Consider the following 17,450-nt stretch of genomic DNA (forward strand, 5'->3'; position numbering starts at 1 on the left):
TGAAGTTCCCTCCCACCAAGTTCCATATCAATTAAGAAATGACTTTATGTTTCCAATTTGTACTTGGTCAGGTTAAATAGAGAAAAAAAAACATTATGGGGAAATAATATCCTAGAATAATTGGTACCAAAAGAATCCTAAAATAAAAATATAGGTCTTGTTATTAATCCCTGAAAATAGTCATTTGTAACCATTGTGGGACAGATTTATTGACTACAGCACTCATTTAGAAATGCTAAACTAATGAGCACTCGGCCGTGAGCTGTGATGATGGTCCATCATTTCCAGGTTCCACCGTGTGTGCTGGTTTGGCGTCATTTCAAAATAATAAATTGTTTCAAACTCATTTCATTTCTTTAAAATGTCCCTTAATTTAGGTCATTCTTTGGATTATATGAGTAGTATTCCTACAATCTGTCATCCAAAATAAACCATATGATTCTGGGCTATTTTAAGATTGGAAAATTTCAAATGTTTTTTTTTTTTTTTTTTCCCGGAAATTGCATAAAGGGGTTAGAGAGGCTTCTCAAGACTCTGATTTATCTTTTTATGCCTATATTTGATGGTTATTCCTTATTAAGGTTTATTTTCCTTTTAAAATAGCTCCGCACAAAGAGAATATACTGCTAAATACTACTGCAAGGAAATGTTTACAGATGCAAATGACTTCTATTTAAGGAGCTAGTGATTAAAACTTGAAAGAATGTGGCACTAGAAAGCATGTGAATAACCTTTGAAAAATCTCACAATGGAACTGAATATGGGATATTTATAATCCAGGATTACAGCATAAGGGTGTGTGTGAATATGCATGTTCAGGATGCTGCGAAGGACCTCACACGGAAACTTGTTAACTCTAATTTTACTTTAATTTAGACAAATTAACTATTTTATTGTTGGGCGACTGTAATGTGTAATCTGCCAGAGGGAACTCGTGTTTCCACGTGCCCGTGACAGGTGAGCTGGGCAGTTTCCACCGTCCCGTGTTTCTGATAAAGACAAGATATCTTTCTGATCATCTTTCTGATGCCTTCTTCACTGGACTGTTTCCATCTCTCAGAGATGCTCTGAGGCTGGAGATATGTGTCAGCTTTTCAGTTTTTTACTGTTCACAGAGCAGGCTGCTAATAAAGTCAGAAAAAAAAGCCGTGATCATCTTCAGTGATTCTTGTTTTTTTTCAATCTGTTGGTACCCAGATGATTTCTTGGTGTAAAGAGCAACCTTGTGGGGTCATCTGAGGGATCAGGCCAGGTCGTCCGTGGCGTTCTGGTGGAAAGTGTGTCTTCTGCCTCTCGGGCGGGGTCTGCGGTCCGACTCCTGCCCAGCGTGGTGGGTTCCAGCGAGAGGCCTGGCTCGGGCCCTGCTGAACAGAGGCCTAATGAACATGTCAGGCGCGTCTCGAGTTTTCCAAGCTCTGGCACAGCTGTGGCACTTTCCCCCCCCCCCCCCCCCCCCCCGCTGCGAGGCACAGCACGCTGGCCATTTGTTGGCGAGTTCATATTTCACACTGCGGGGAATTGAAGTGATGGAACAGACAGAAGAAGAGTTTTATTTGCAGTAGCCTACGTCTCCCCAGACTCTGATTTGGCATAAAGCATCTGCTTCATGATCTGCTTCAAGGCCAGTTCCTCTCCTCCAACAAAGGTTACGACTTCAGACAAGCTGTGCTTCCGCTGGCAGGAGGAAATTTGCCCGGAGACTTGATTTAGTCAGAATCAAAGCCTCCTGCCCCAGAATTTCCTTTTTTTCAATTATCTCCGAAGAGGCGGCCCGGACTGTAAATGCATCAGTATAATAAATGCCATGAAACAGGGCAGGCCCTCCTTTCCCCCTGTTGCCATCAAGGGGAGGGCGGGGCGTCTCTCGTTGGCACCCACGCTCCCGCTCCCCACCCCCCCAGCCACCCGGAGTCCATGAGGCTCACCCAGCTCTCTGCAACAGCGCTCCGTAAGGATGGCCCTTGGATGTGCCTGGGCCCATCCGTGTGATGACCAAGTGTGCTGGTTTCACCTGCGGCGTTTCCGGCTCTCCAGTTGTAACAGCAAATTGGCATGATGCTGAATGTAATTATCACTATTTTTCATGGGGAGGACGCATCATATAGCCTTTGTCTTGTGATACAGTCCTCATTACTAACTGTATTTGCTTGCGTGATTCTGTTGTGCCTAGTCATATTTTTTGGTTCAAGACAAGCCTCGCTAGCCTTACAGACATACGTACGAAATTAAATCCTGGCATTTTATTATGCCAGAGCAATTAGATGCCATCCTCATAATGAGAAACATGACATCTTCATCGCTCTCCTCTCTGTTTTCATGTGGCTTTAATGCAGACATTTACCAGAATTGAATACAGTCAATTCACACACATACAAACACACACACACACACTCGCGTGCCCCTAAATTGAATATCTGCATATCTCCAAGGAGTCCTGTGGGTGAAACCATGTATTCATCTTCTTTAGTTCTTAGGCCACTTTGGTTTAAGAGTAAGAACTGTTGCTTTTATGAAGTGCCTTTTTCTATAAAGTCAAAACCTCACAGCAGTGCACAGAACGCCGATGGTATAAAGGAGCTAAGTAGAGTCTTTTAATAGAGAGAGCTGGGTTGTAAGTGTTTTTGTTCCTATGGAGCAGATAGATTTGGCTCCATCTGTTCCATATTCATAACAAAGGGGCACACTTACAGGAGGGCCAGCTTCCCCAGGGCCGCCTGGGAATGATCCTTTCACCAGAATGAAAGCATCGGGCCGGTGGCTTGGCCCCGAGAAAGGCAGCTGGCAGGATGGCCCTTCAGAACCCCGGTTTCCTTGTAAGTCAGGTTGACATAAATTTTCCCAATATAGAGGTTGCACAAAAACTGCTTTCTCATCTTCCCGCAGCACAGTGTAGTTAGGAAGTTCAAAAGGTGTAAGTTTTACCTCCCCTTCCTGTAACCACACGAGATTGATAATTAGACAGGATGGGTGGGTGGCGGGGGCAGTTTGCACTTGAAGCATCGGAAAGGCATCTCGGGGAGAGGCTGGTCTTCAAATTTTTCGTTGTTGTTGTTCAGTCTTTGGGGCCCCTGGACTGCCGCGCGCCTGGCCTCCCTGTGTTTCACTATCTCCTGGAGCTTTTAAGTGTCAAACTTTTAAGTTGTTTCTAGTCAGACTTTTTAATCTTTTTTAAAACTGGGGTTAATGAATAGAAATACGTTATACCAAATAAGGAAAACCCCCTGTTGAGCTTTGTAATTAGCAAAACTTCAAAGGCAATTTCAACTGAGACCTCCTAGATTAAAATGATGTTGACCCAAGAATATGTACTTTTTTTCTTTCACTAAGCAGAACAAAAATGAAAAATTTTGCCCCAAATACCATATAACAAACAAATTCCTGTTTATATGACATATGAAGTCAGTATCAAAATGTAAGTGATTCCTAGTATTACTATCATAGCTAGTGGATAGAATGCTTGTGTTTGTATATTAGCATCACAAATTTCTTAAGAAACAGGAATATATTTGGGAGTATGGTAACCCCTTTCTCCATTCTGTGGACTTCTCAAATACTAGAAGCTAAAAATACCTCATTGACTTATTTAATATACTTCATATTAAAGTCATAATTGTAACAGATCAACCTTTTCTTATCCATCTTGGTGTCATCTGTGCATTAGCCGCTTGATAACTGGGCTTCCTGGCAGACGAAATAGTATACAAATATCTCAGAAAGTTTGCTGCGGCAATAATGTGGTCAAAGTTTTGCTCTAGCTGTGAGATTTCTCTGCATTTTAGCAAGAGAATATATAAAAGTAATATTCAGAGAGTGAAAAACATAGACCATCGGTTGGTGAAGATTTTAGATTTCAACACCTTGGTCCCTTTGGTTATTTTCTGTAATATATGGACCTGAATATTTCTGGCTTATCCACGAGCTGGATGCTCCTTTTATAGGTCTGAGTGTAATTGGCAGTTGGAGATTTGTTTGTTTCCAGGTTTATTGTCTCCATCCCAATTAAACTGTAAGCTCCAGAAGCAGGAACCATTTTTTAATACACCACAGAGCTCCCAAAATCTGACACAGCGCTTGGTACAAAGCAGGCAAACAAAAATGGTTTTGAAAGAATAAATAAATGAATGAAATGAAAACTGAATAAGCCAGAAACATTCAGCATAGTTTTTTGTTTTTTTTTTTGTTTTGTTTTTTTGTCTTAGGAAGGATTATTTAAAGACTCAGTTTGGATTTAAATTTTAATAGCTGACTTATTAAAGTAACAAAATAAAAAAAATTCTTTAATATTTCAAATTTTACCTCTTCAAATTAGTCTATGCATGTTACTATTCTGTATATGAGTAAATTTAAATATTTGGCTCTATTTATAAACCTGGTTAATTAAACTCCTTTAACCATTAAAGATTTGATATATTTTCTTCCCTTCTTAAGTACTTAAATTGACTATAAAACCTTCCCAAGTATTTAAGTAACTCTTATCATCATCATAATTTAAACTTAAAAATATGATGAGGTTTTAGTTCTCATGGTTTAAAACTATGTATAAACCTAAAATTTCACTTAATCACAAGTCGAAATCAATTGTTCCATTATATTTTACATTGGAGTTACATATCTGACCTGTTATTCTAAATGGCCAAAGTTTTCCTACGCTTTATAGGTTATTAAAGTTCCACATTCTCAGATGCTTTTTTAACACAAAAGTTACTAGCTCTTTGGTCTTGATGCCTGGAGAAGGAAATGACAACCCACTCCAGTATTGTTGCCTGGAGAATTCTGTGGACAGATGCTGTAGTCCATGGGGTTGCAAAGAGTCAGACATGACTGAGCGACCAACACACTGGTCGTGATGCTTTTAAAAATGTCTCTACTTGGTTTTTAAACTCAGCTGTAACTAAGTTCAGTTCAGTCGCTCAGTTGTGTCCGACTCTTTACAACCATATAGACCACAGCACGACAGGCTTCCCTCTCCATCACCAACTCCGGAGCTTGCTCAACTCCTGTCCATCGAGTCGGTGATCCCATCCAACCAAATCACCCTCTGTCGTCCCCTCCTCCTCCCGCCTTCAGTCTTTCCCAGCATCAGGGTCTTTTCCAGTGAGTCAGTTCTTCACATCAGGTGTAAATTCGCATGCAACTGTAACTAAGTGTCCCCTTAACACAACTCTGGGATTACGTTCTCCTTTAACCTATGAGGTATCTTAACTTGCCAGGCTTCTTAATGACTAGAGGGTTTCAGCCAGATGGCTTCATTCTCACCTTGATCAAGAGCTCCTCAAACATGACTTTCCTGTCCTTAGTGAGAGCAGCCTGTGGTCACCTGGATTCTAGCACCACTTGCCTTTACCCTCCTGTGTACTGGAGGGGCCTGCCACCCCTACCCAGGCTGGATATGTGATGAGACTGTGCGTGCTTTTGACTCTAACAATGCCCACGTTCCCTTCATTTACTTCTGATCTCTTGGACCATGTACTCAAAAACATGAAAATAACACATGCTTGAATTTCATGTGCCTTTTTGCGTTTTGGCTATCAGGTCACAGTTTCCAGCATCATTCCATAAGAAGGAGCCAGTAGGGAGGGCTGAGGCACCTTCCAGGAAAAAGGATTTTACAAAATTATTATTATTTTTTCCTTAACCACTCTTCATTTTCCCTTTTTATTCTAATCCTGAGTTTGTTGGTATTTGGTCAGCAAATCACTTTGCAGATATCCAGATTTTTTATATCCGTAGACTAATTTTTCACATCTTTATTAAGCATGTTATGAGCAAAGCAGTGAAACCCCACCCCCCACCCCAGAACTGAAAGCCCAGCATGGCTCCTGCCCACAGGAACTCATAACTCTGCACTGTAACAGCCCAGCTCAGAAAACACAGAATTTGGGGTGTGTGCTACCAAGGGGATAGAAACAGATCAGGGTAAGAACCCAGAAGAAGGATTTTGTGTTAGGAAAATGGAGACCTATCTCACATGGCCAGAGGAAGCTGAGATGTTTACAAGGCACAGGGAAGGTCGCATGAGAAAATGGAGACAGCATGGTTCTGGGAGGAAAGATTACTGGGCCTAGGCTGTTAACATGGATTGTTGTTCAGTCGCTCAGTTGTGTCTGACTCTTTGTGACCTCGTGGACTGCAGCACACCAGGCTTCCATCCTTCACTGTCTCCTGGAGTTTACTCAAACTCATGTCCATCGAGTCAGTGATGCCATCCAGCCATCTCATCCTCTGCCACCCCCTTCTCCTTTTGCCCTCAATCTGTAATGTGAATTAAAGGAGGGAAAGGAATTAGGAGAGATCAAGAAGGATATCATGGTCGGGGCAGATTGTGAAAGACGCTGGCTGCTACTCTGTGGGGTGATGCTGCGTGTGCAGCCGTGAACTGGAGAGGAAACAGTCGGACGCAGAGACGAGCAGAGGGCACGAGAATGCGGGCCCTGGCGTTAGCTGTGATTTTATTCACTCATTCAACACATATTACTTTTATTATGCGGCTTTCCTCAAGGAAAGCGTTTCTGGTGTGAAACAAAATGTCCAGCCCCGGTGCCTAAACAACTCCCTTTTGGCAGAAGGCAGCTTTCCACAGATTCCTCCATTCAGGCCTCTGTTAGATTTGGGGCCCACTGACCCATCAAATGCTCCTCCTGTCCAGATGCGCGACTTACTATCAGGCAGGGCAGACGATGGGGAAACAGGACCTACTCACTGAGAACCACCACCAAAGAAACGATGGGTTTTGTGTCAGTTCAGTAGCTCAGTTGTGTCCGACTCTTTGCAACCCCACAGACTGCAGCACACCAGGCCTCCCTGTCCATCCCCAACTCCCGGAGTTCACTCAAACTCATGTCCATGATGGTCCATGATGGTCAGTGATGCCATCCAACCATCTCATCCTCTGTCGTCCCCTTCTCCTCCCACCTTCAGTCTTTCCCAGCATCAGGGTCTTTTCCAGTGGGCTTCGTGTGAAGAGATATTTACCCAAATATGATGCAGAAGAATATTAAGGATGGGAGAAGGAGCCGCTGAGAGCAGCACAGCATCCGGGGACGGCTGCGGGCGTGCTGCAGCATCTGTGCCCCCGGACTGGCTTTATTGATGTTTTGGGCCATCCCTGTGGCACAGTTAGTCTGAGCAGCTGCAGAGGCAGTCTCCATGCCAGCCAGGTTGCCTCTCGGTGAGATTTATGTCCTCGTCTTTGGCAGTATCCCTCTAATATGATGGCATGCTCACACTCTTAAAATGGGTTTAAAAAAAAAAGAACTCACAGAGTCTGTGGATGCTTTTTCACAAGAATCAGGGTCTTCCAATGCCTTTTGCAATTCTCTGTAAACTCTCACCCCAGCCTCCGTGCACATCCTCACATAAACCGCCTCGCGCTCCACCCTCGCCTTCTACACACACAAAACTGCGGTAGTAGTAGCAGTGAGGTCGCTCAGTCGTGTCCGACTCTTTGCGACCCCAAGGACCGTAGCCCACTGGGCTCCTCCGTCCATGGGATTTTCCAGGCAAGAGTACTAGAGTGGGTTGCCATTTCCTTCTCCACAAAACTATCATAGAATCCAGTTTTTCTAATTTAGGCTGGAGATAGAGGGTCAGGCTTGGCCACCGGGTTCCCCTTGTGCCTCATAAGTTATTTTTTATCACTGCTATCCAGAGCTGATCCCTTCCCCCTCGTCCAAATTTGCCCTTGGAACCAGAGACTGCTTGCTTTAGGGAAAGGGCCACGCAGAGGGCGCGGTGTGGACCGAGCTGACCGAATCATCAGTGGAACTGCAGAGATTCTCTAGAGCTGGAGGGATGTGTCACCTGAGTTTCCAGGCATGATACAGAAGTTCCCAGCCCCTCTAAAGCTGGTCATCCCTCCGCTGTTTTGCAGAGCGGGAGGCTTACAGGGAAATCCAGGCCTGTGTGGGTTGACCAGCTGACCGCCAGGCACAGAAGCCGTCAGAATGAGTGAACCAGGAGGACGCTCAGACCACCCTCACGTGCACTCAGGCCACTAACCCGGGCCCTTTCCGAGGCCCTCCACCAAGGACGATAAGGATGAAGATCATTAGGAAAGGTTCAGAAGAACACTAACTTGTTTCTAGAGGCTGCTTTGAATGGTATTAACGTGATTTATTAGTAATTTACTGTCATGCTCCATTAGTGCTATGTGAGAATGACAGGGTTTCTGTTATTACTGTACAAATGAGCAACGGGGTTTGTGGTCTTCACTGGTTACCGGTTAACAGTCACCCCCAATGGCACGTCGCCGAGGTGACCGAGGAGCCTGTGTCAAAGTAATAATGAATACGTGTTTCCTTCCTGGGATTCCAGGAACTCTGCACTTGTCTGACTTCTCGTTTTTGTAGTTATTTTATTATGTGGCTTCTAGCTGAGGAAGAGTTTCTTTGTATTTTGTAAGTGAATCATTTTGTCTGTCTCCTTTTGCCAGATTATACCTATTTGGTAGAGGGGGTGAAATTCAACAAAATCACTGCAAATGAGAGAGAGACAGATACAGAACGATCTGACCTTTAGGGCCTGGGACCATCATTTCAATAGTAAGGCTCAGGCAGGCCCAGGTCTCATCAAATAGTTCCAACACTAGTTTATACTAGGAAACTTTCTTTTTCCCTAACTGTTTAAAGATGTTCAGTGAATTAAAAAAAAAAGTAAAATATCCAATTAGGAACTGAAACTACATTTCCTTGTGTTTAAGGGTTTGTTAACAATCCAAATGATAGCTGAGTGTTATCTCACATTTTGTGCCTGGGTGGGCTAGAATTCGCCAGTCACATCACAGAAGAAGATCAAGTCTGAAGGTTCAGAATATGAGGTTTAAGCCGACTTCAATTTTTCCTAACAAGAATTAGAAACGCTTTTTACAGAGGGTATTTTAAAAGCATTCTCTGAAATCCAGGTTACAATCCAGGTCTTGCTTTCACAGATATCCAAATCCATGGGACTGGCCTTCCTCAATAAGCAGTAGAAGCAAATGTGTTGTCCCTGAGCTTGAACAAGCAAGTAAAAGTTGGCCCACACTTGAAACAAAAGTGCACAAAAGCATGATGATGCCTTATTTGTTTATTCCTAGAAGTTGGTAGAAAGAACTGGTCCTCAGACATTTATTTGAGGTTGCCGAGGCAAAGTCATTGATCTGCTGAAGCTTAGCTGGTGGAATTTAAATAATACTTAAGTTCGCATTTGCAGTGAAACTTTGCCTAAGGGGGTAGAGAGATGGGTCAGGGAGTCGCGGATGTGAGGCTGGGCACCTCTGCTCTTCTTTGTCTGAGACAGCACAGCTGGAACTTATTTTACTTCTCTCACCCTGAACTCTGCTCTAATTTTTTTTTTTTTTTTTTTTTTTTTTGTCCCTGTTACAGTTCCCTGGTGTTGAAACCAAGATTTAGCTTACAGAGTGTGCTCTACCCTTATTTTATTGTTGGAAATACCCCTCTTCCTTTTATATATATAAAGAAACATCCCCAGAGCCATATCAACGTATCTAATATTTACATGATATTTTAACTTTCTCCACTTTTACTTAGTAACACTGTTTCCAGGTTTTACATCTGGGGCTTTGACCTTTAACCTGCCAGTGACTTAAATCTTGAGACACTGTGGGCTGCAGGAGAGGAACAGGGTGGGTGGAGGAGGAGTCAACAGCCGAGGTTGCTCTTAGGTTGCAACCTTGATAAACCGGGAGCAGAGAGCAGGGTTTTAAGTCATGTGACTCTTAAATCTCGAAAGGTATAGGCTGGTGAGATGTACTGCCTCACAGCTGGTGATTTTGTTTTTAATATGAAAATTAGGTGTCATGCTGCTTTTAAAAAAAGGTAGCCAGCTGCAAGTTGTTGCTGGGGTCTTCTTTCAAGAGGTCTAACTTTTAAGACTTTTTCTGGGGATCTGGTAATCATTTTCCAAGAAGTCCATATGGCTTTGGTTAATCTCTATCCTATTCCCACAACTTCTGTACCCCACCCTCAACCCACGTACACAAAATGGATTTCACTGATTTACTGACTTCTAAAAGACATTTTCAGTAGTACCATTTATTAAAATGGCCTTTACTTTTTCAGCATTTATTGTGAAAAGACTATTAGTGCTTAATTCTGCCGTCACCTGTCTAATTTACATATATCTCTGTGCTGTGTTAGACCACAGGAAAACCTACGGAGGAAAAACAGCCTGTGCAAACAACTAATAGCCTATCCTTTCTTTTCACATGCACAAATTAATAACTACTTCCGGTGGCAAACAGGATGATGGAAAACTTCATTTTTAAACGCCGCTCCCCATACTCATTTCTTAGGTGGGGGGGAGCAGAAAGCAGCTGATTCTTTTAAAAAATAAAATTTCCTAAAGTACCTAGATGGACACGGGACACTGAAGGGGGAATTTGGCTTTGGGAATTAAGATGTGAAGATGAATAAGGTTAGGCCAGGGGCTTCCCTGGTGGCTCAGATGGTAAAGAATCCGCCTGCAGTGCAGGAGACCTGGGCATGATCCCTGGGTCGGGAAGATCCCCTGGAGAAGGGAAAATCTACCCACTCCAGTATTCTGGCCTGGAGAATCCCATGGACAGAGGCTACAGTCCATGGCATAGCAAAGAGGAGGACACGACTGAGTGACTAACACACATGCACAAGGTTAGGCTGAGGAATGATAAAGCAAACGAATGAGAACCATGTTGGGCCTTAAAGTGTGAAGAGAGAATGAGCGTCTCATCTCTCTCCTGCTAAACTTTCATCAGTTCTTCCTGAAGGCAAACGTTTGTTACCTCGATTGCTTTGAGTTGCTTAAACTCTCATAATGTTTATGGTTAATCTGATAGCCTGTGTAAACATAATTGACAGTTTTTTGACATGAAGAGAAATGTTAACTTATGAGTACACGTCCTTTGGTTTCCCGTGTTCTCAAGCTGCCCTTTATGTTGTATTTCTCGTGTTGGAGGAAAGGTATTCTGTGATTTAAGCGGACATCCTGTAATACCAAAGCTCCTTCAGGTCCACCCGGCAATTTGGAGCTCACCTGAGGCACCCTGCTAATTATGGAGACGGCACAGGGATGGCTGCATGAGCAAAAACAAGCTCAGCGGTGCAGGGAGGAAAATGAAAACAGTTTTCTAAACGCTGGCGTGAAAACAAATAGATGTGTCTTGTAGCGTTTGCTCAACAGCAGTTTATAATTACCTCTCTTCAAGGGCCTGTTTTAAGTGGACTCGTAACAGGAGCTCGAAAAGTACACTCGTAAGGGGTGCGGTGGTTCAGACGTGGAGGCAGCATCGGAGGAGGGGGGCGCTGCTGTGTGGGGGCCGGGAGCCCAGTGCCCCGCAGGCCTCACACGGGCATGGAAGCCGCCGCAGGGGTGTCTGCACACAGCCCTGTGTCCGTTAGCTCCTGAGTAACCCATCACCCCCAAGGTTGTGGCTAAGGCATCATCTATTATTCTTCAGAGTTTCTGGGTCTCTGGAATCCAAGGGCAGCTTAGCGGGGTCCTCTGGGTCTGGGTCTCTCCCGAGGCGATGGTCCCGGAAGGCTCAGCTGCAGATGCAGTTTCTCGCTCACTCACGCGGCTGTCTGCTGGCTCTGTTCCTCGCCACTTGTAGCTCTGAGGTGCCAGTCCCTTGCACACTCCTGGCTGGAAGTCCCCCTCTGCTCCGTGCCGTGGGCGCCTTTCCAATGAGAATCTCACAGCGTGCCACCTCGCTTCGGGAGGGGGCAGCAGTCCTAAGGAGGAGGGCGCAGCCTTTTACAGTGGAAGCGCAGACGCGGCAGCCGTCGCTTTTTCTGTGTTCAGCTCCATAGATGCACGGAACTTGGTCCAGCACTCTCCCCGGGAGGGGAACACACAGAGCAGGCGTGCTAGGCGGTGTGCCTTGGAGCCGGGGCAGAAGTGGCCTGCCCCAAAGATGATGCCACATCCAACCGATGGGCCCACGGTAAACTGTGATGGGAACTTTCCAAATGTTTGCAGTGCTCGAGTCAGCCTTCGGAAGTACTGGTTTGGAGGCATTGAACCTGGTCCCCTTTAGGCATCAAGCTGGTTGCTGAGTGCTGGGCCATGCTCACCTGAGTCCCAGGAGAGTAAGCACACAGGTTTTCAGGAATGGCTGAAGTTTGGGCTCCTGTCTGGGGTCATGGGACACAGCGAAGATGAACAGCCCTTTATTAGCAAGATGCTCTAAACTCAGAGAACCAGAAGGTGACAGTCACTCAGCCGTGTCTGACTCTGACCCCATGGCCTATTCAGTCCATGGGATTCTCTCCAGGCCAGGATACGGGTAGCCTATCCCTTCTCCAGAAGATCTTGCCAACCCAGGGGTAGAACCCGGGTCTCCTGCCTTGCAGGTGGATTCTTTACCAGCTGAGCCCCAAGGGAAGCCAGGAGAACTGGAAGGCCCCGAGATTCTTCACTATGTGGTGTGAGGCTGGGATTGGTGCTTTGCAGATCATTGAGGTGATTGATTTATACAGTTTCCATTTGACCATGGAATGGGCAGTTGTGCTTGTTTTAATGGTCCCAGTACCCCTACTCCCAGCCCGACTCCAGATGTACAATTTCAGCAGTAAACTGAATAAAGGGATATGAATTTGGGTTACGTGACAAATGTTTAAGATGAGATGAATTTCTCATTTTAATCTGACAAATTTTATTTTCAAAATCCGTATCTTTTTTTTAAATTGAAGCATAGTTGATATTACAATGTTGTGTTAGTTTCTGGTGTATAGCAAAGTGATCCAGTTTTATATATAAATATATACATATATGTTCATTTACTTATTTATAAATATATATATCATTTATTTATTTATATATATAAATGTTCACTATTTTTTCTAAGGAAAGCAACATAAGAATGTACATATAAATTTTAACTAAAATAGGGTTGATTATAAAGTGATTTCTCTAGAATCACAGAAATTAATTCTACCTACCTCCTGACAAAAGCTGGGCACATTTTAAGTTTTTACCTCTATCTGTCCTCAGTCTTGTTCATCATTGATCCCAAGAGACTTTTCCCTATAAATTTATTTGTGTGACTATTACATTTTTCAATTTCTGTGGGTTTTTTTGGTGTGTGTTTTTAGTGCTTGTCTCTGCTTTTTTGTGACCAGTAATCTCATATTACTTTGTATCTTCAAATATTACTAATAATTAACAATCACGATTTGTAAGTGGTATAAAGGCACCCTCTATTTGTCAGCCAAGGGGTGTGGGAGTTTCTTAACCTGGAGCATGACGTGGGATAAAGCCACAGTCCCACTGTTTTTAAACCTTGAATAAAAGATTGAGTTATGCTGGTATATGGGAAAGGTTTTTATGCATGGTGGTGTTATTTTTGTTTTGTAGTGTGGTAACTAAGAAACCCGTGTGTAATCCTGACTTCTCAAGGCACACCCTCTCAGGCTGGCACGAAGGGTTAACAGGTTATTTCACAGGTTCAGGGCAGAGGCTGCGCTCACATGACATGCTTCTCGTCTTGGCTTGTCAGCCCAAGGGTTGGAGTGTGATAGTCCGACTGCACCATAAGGGGTCTGCCATGTTACCACTGTCGTAGAGCTTGTCTGGTGATAGAGAGAGGTGGGGAAGTGATGGAAGAGTCTGGTGGGGAAGGGCGGTCTTTATTTTAGATAACTAAGTGCATTGTATGCTCTTAATCCGCAGAACAATGGAGCTCATCCAGTAGCTAAGGCTAATTGCTCCTCTTTGCGAACTGGTGAGAGAATTCTCCAGTTCTTGCCTGGACAGAGCTTATCATGTGTTGGTGTTATTCCAATGTGCCCCAGTGATTTTTATGTCTGGACCAATGGGATTTCTCATATATACATACATATATATATATATGAAAAACCTGCAGTGACTCTAAGAAGCTCCCCCACTAAAACAAGCATTTAATCTTGCCTTGAGCTCACTGTATTTTACAGCGTCGTCAGTAGAATCGGCTACTGCGTGTGGCAAAATCAAGTACGTGAGGCTTGTAGTAAGCTCACCCCAGCTCAGAAACCAATAGATGAGCAGCGTGAATATCCATGTGTCACTGTTTCACACCACCCCTCATGAATAAGATATAAACCATCTCAAGAACCCGCAGTTTTTCTAATGAATTGGAATCACCTACGTGCACTGTGCTTGTGCCATGCACATTTGCAGTTGGAGGTGCACAGGAAGGACACCGTTTCCTGGATCAAACCACAGAGTGCAAATACTACACCCTAAATAACACTAGTTACTGTAAATGTCTGTGGAGGGAGTTTTTCCTACTTTGATTTAATGAACGCCTACGGCAAAGCCAGCTGTTAGCACTTCTTAACTGCCTGTCAGAGCGAATGGGAAGACGGGGAGGGCTGAAAACGTCTCTCCTGTATCTACTTTGGCCTAAGAATTAAAGAGAGTTTTCAACAGGTGTTAAAGAGCGACACTAGGGTCCCTTCCGGCTTGATGTCCTTTGGGTGGTGACTTGATCGGTTCTCCTCCAGGGTGTGGGCCTGGAGTTACACAAGGAGATGGTAGGGAAGTCAGTCTTGAATTTTTGCCACTTGAATCCTCTCAACTACAAAGTCAGCATGTTAATTTTCTGGGTTCCCCGTGTGAGGGACAGTAAGAACGAAGGGGAGAGAGAAGGCACACGGAACACAGAGGGTATTAGCAAACTAACTGAGCCATGTGCGTTTGGATTGATAGCATCTGCTTTTTCTGAACAAAGGAAACAGTCGAAGCAGACGCACAGGGAGGGGGTATGCGGCACCCACCGCTGTAATCATCGTCATTTCTAGGATGCATTTGTAAACACAGGTGACTGTTAAGGGTCTTACTGCCTTGGAAATCCCTTTGACATTATGCTGGGTGCACTGAGGGGAGATAATCTTCCAAACACAAGGAAAGTTTACAGTCTGATTATCTTGAAAAGGAGAAGAAAGTTTCTTCCTCACATGATTTATAACTTGAAACATGTTGTCATGTTTTGGTAAGCCCACTTTATTAATTCCATCCTTCTCTGTGGCAAGTCTTTAAAAAATACATGTACCATTGCAACACGGCACTTTCTCAATAGCATATTGTACTTATAATGGCCTGATGGAAGTTGCTGGGCTCGGTTTAGTCATATAGAATGTGGAGCCAAGTTCGGAGTAAAACCTCTAATTGAATTACCTGCGAAACACTGACAGACAGGCTTTCAGGACAGACAAAGCTTTGCTTTCCCCAGCAGAACTGGGTCAAGTTTAAGTTGGCCTTGTAGCTGCCGCTTATTGGTTTTTACCAGCACTTTCACCTGGGGCTCCAGGGGTTTGTGGGCCCTTTTCCTGCAGTAGAGGAAAGGGTAGCCCGGGGACTCAAGCTTTATCTTCTTGTTTTAGAGAAAACTGATGACAGAGCAAGCTAAACGGCAGAGACTTTGAAATAAGAATCCAAAGTATTTTCCTGCAGATTACGAGTGTTCTTGCATGATTCTTCATCTCATGGAAAGGAAAAGATAGGCATAGGAAAGCAGCCCTTGTCTCTAGCCATCATGTCCATCTGAGAAGTATCTCTGTTTCACCTTCTGGGAAGAATTCAGAGTACGTTCCCCTTGTTCAGGAAAGAATTTACTGTAGACACTTTGCATTTGAAAACGAAGAGTAATCTGGTCGTGTTCTCTTTCTCCCTCGCTCTCTCTTTTTGTCTCTCCCACAGCCTCTGCAATCCCAGATAACGGAAGGCGGTCCTGTCTAAAGCTCAAAGTCTTTGTGCGGCCAACAAGTAAGTTCCCGCGAATGAGCGTCTTTGAGGGTGGCTTCACTGCGCATGCTCTATTGTGTGGTCTGGTTCACGGCGGTAAAACTGTTTTTTACTGTAAATCCTGTGTGGTATCTGTTTTGTATATCAACCTCCATGTTTTAGTTTCCATCATATTTTTTCTCATCGTTGTTTTTTTTTTTTTTCATGATGCTTTTAAGTACACAGCAGTTGCTAACTTGTTGTTTCTCAGACTGTTGTACGTGCACAGCAAATGGGAACAATTCTGGCATTTGGATACATGCCACTGATTGTAAACCAATCTCTCCGTAAATAAGAGGAAAAATTAGAAAGAAAGAAAAAAAAAAGAAAAAAGAAACGGGAGTTAAAGGGTGTCTTCACTAACATATTTGGCTGTTATCTCTATTTTTGTTATAGATAGCTGTATGAAAACTATAGGTGTTCATGATCGTGTTTTCGATGTTAACGACAAAGTAGAAAATTCATTAGAACCAGCAGGTTAGTATGCTTAGAGACTCTCTTTTAACAAGTGCATCTCTCTGTGCCTCCGTACTTTTTTTCCTTCCTTCCTCCCTGCATGTTTGCATGTTGTAGCTGCCCTGCTTTTGCTCATTGCTAGCGATGCTAATGTTCCTTATTTCTACCTCATTCCTCCAGTATCTCTGTGTAATTAATGCATGTTAGACAAATTACGACTTTGCTTTTCTCTCGACGTGGGTTGGATATAACGCAGCATCCTAGGGTAGAAGCCCCATCAGAATGCTAGAGTCTCACTTCTTTGTACCATACCCTCTGAGCATGCTGGTGAATCACTGTGACTATTAATGGACCTGTTTTCGTATAATACAAAGAAAATTTCTACTGTATGCGCTTATAAAAATTTCATATTAGATCCCAATCTTCAGATAAAAGTAATCAGACTGTTGCACAAAATAGCAACTAATTCAGCCTCTTTAGTTTTCTCTAGAAATTCACAGGCATCATTGAACTGCTCTGAAGGACTTCGTTTTATTTCGAATATTATCTGTGCCGTTGCCAATAGAAGTAGGCCCGAGAAGGATAATCACGTTGCCTCCTAACACCACAAATTCACGCACCCGCTGCTCCCACGAATGTATCCGCAGTAGTCTGTCGCGCCAAATGTGATCCTTGATTACCGAGGCAAGACAAGTATTAAGGATAAATAAACTTTTCTACTACTTTTGTCTTCCACTCGTCCAAACTTCCCCGTCACTATGGAGAAAAATAAAATCCACTAAAAGAATCACTGAAGCATTTGCACTGCAGCTTACTGTGGATAATGTAAATCTGTAAACTCTCCATTTATTGGGTTATGAGTTCAACCCAGCTCTTTACTGCGTTAGATTGTGAGGTGGGGGTCGGGGAGCCCTTGAGTCTGTCTTCACTGAGGCGTGCGCCTCAGAGCCCCTGTAACCCGCCTACCTGTGGTTGCCTTTCCTCACCCAACTTGCTCGAGGTCTTCGCTCGTGTCCTTACCCATCTCCTGGGACTACCTCAAAGCTTAAGTCAAAGTCGCTCAGCGGTGTCTGACTCTTTGCGACCCCATGGACTATATAGTCCCTGGGATTCTCCAGGCCAGAATACTGGAGTGGGTAGCCTTTCCCTTCTCCAGGGAAACTTCCGGATCCAGGGATCGAACCAGGATCCCTGCAGGCGGAGTCTTTACCAACTGAGCTACCAGAGAAGCCCTCAAAGTTGGAGGACAAAATTAT

The 17,450-nt window shown here is 43.9% G+C and overlaps 1 protein-coding gene across 2 annotated transcripts in view; it reads left to right on the plus strand.

The window, feature by feature from the left end:
* Nucleotides 1-17,450, plus strand: part of EFNA5 (ephrin A5) — a 288,851-nt gene that overhangs the window by 264,039 nt on the left and 7,362 nt on the right. The window contains exons 3-4 of one of the 2 annotated variants that reach the window (XM_006068848.3): nt 15,655-15,720; nt 16,135-16,215. In XM_006068848.3, the coding sequence (XP_006068910.1) occupies nt 15,655-15,720; nt 16,135-16,215 (147 nt within the window). The remainder of the gene's footprint in view (nt 1-15,654; nt 15,721-16,134; nt 16,216-17,450) is intronic. The other variant, XM_006068849.3, reaches the window with a different exon arrangement.

This window comes from Bubalus bubalis, chromosome 9 (assembly GCF_019923935.1).
Source record: "Bubalus bubalis isolate 160015118507 breed Murrah chromosome 9, NDDB_SH_1, whole genome shotgun sequence".
Classification (NCBI taxonomy): Eukaryota; Metazoa; Chordata; class Mammalia; order Artiodactyla; family Bovidae; genus Bubalus; species Bubalus bubalis.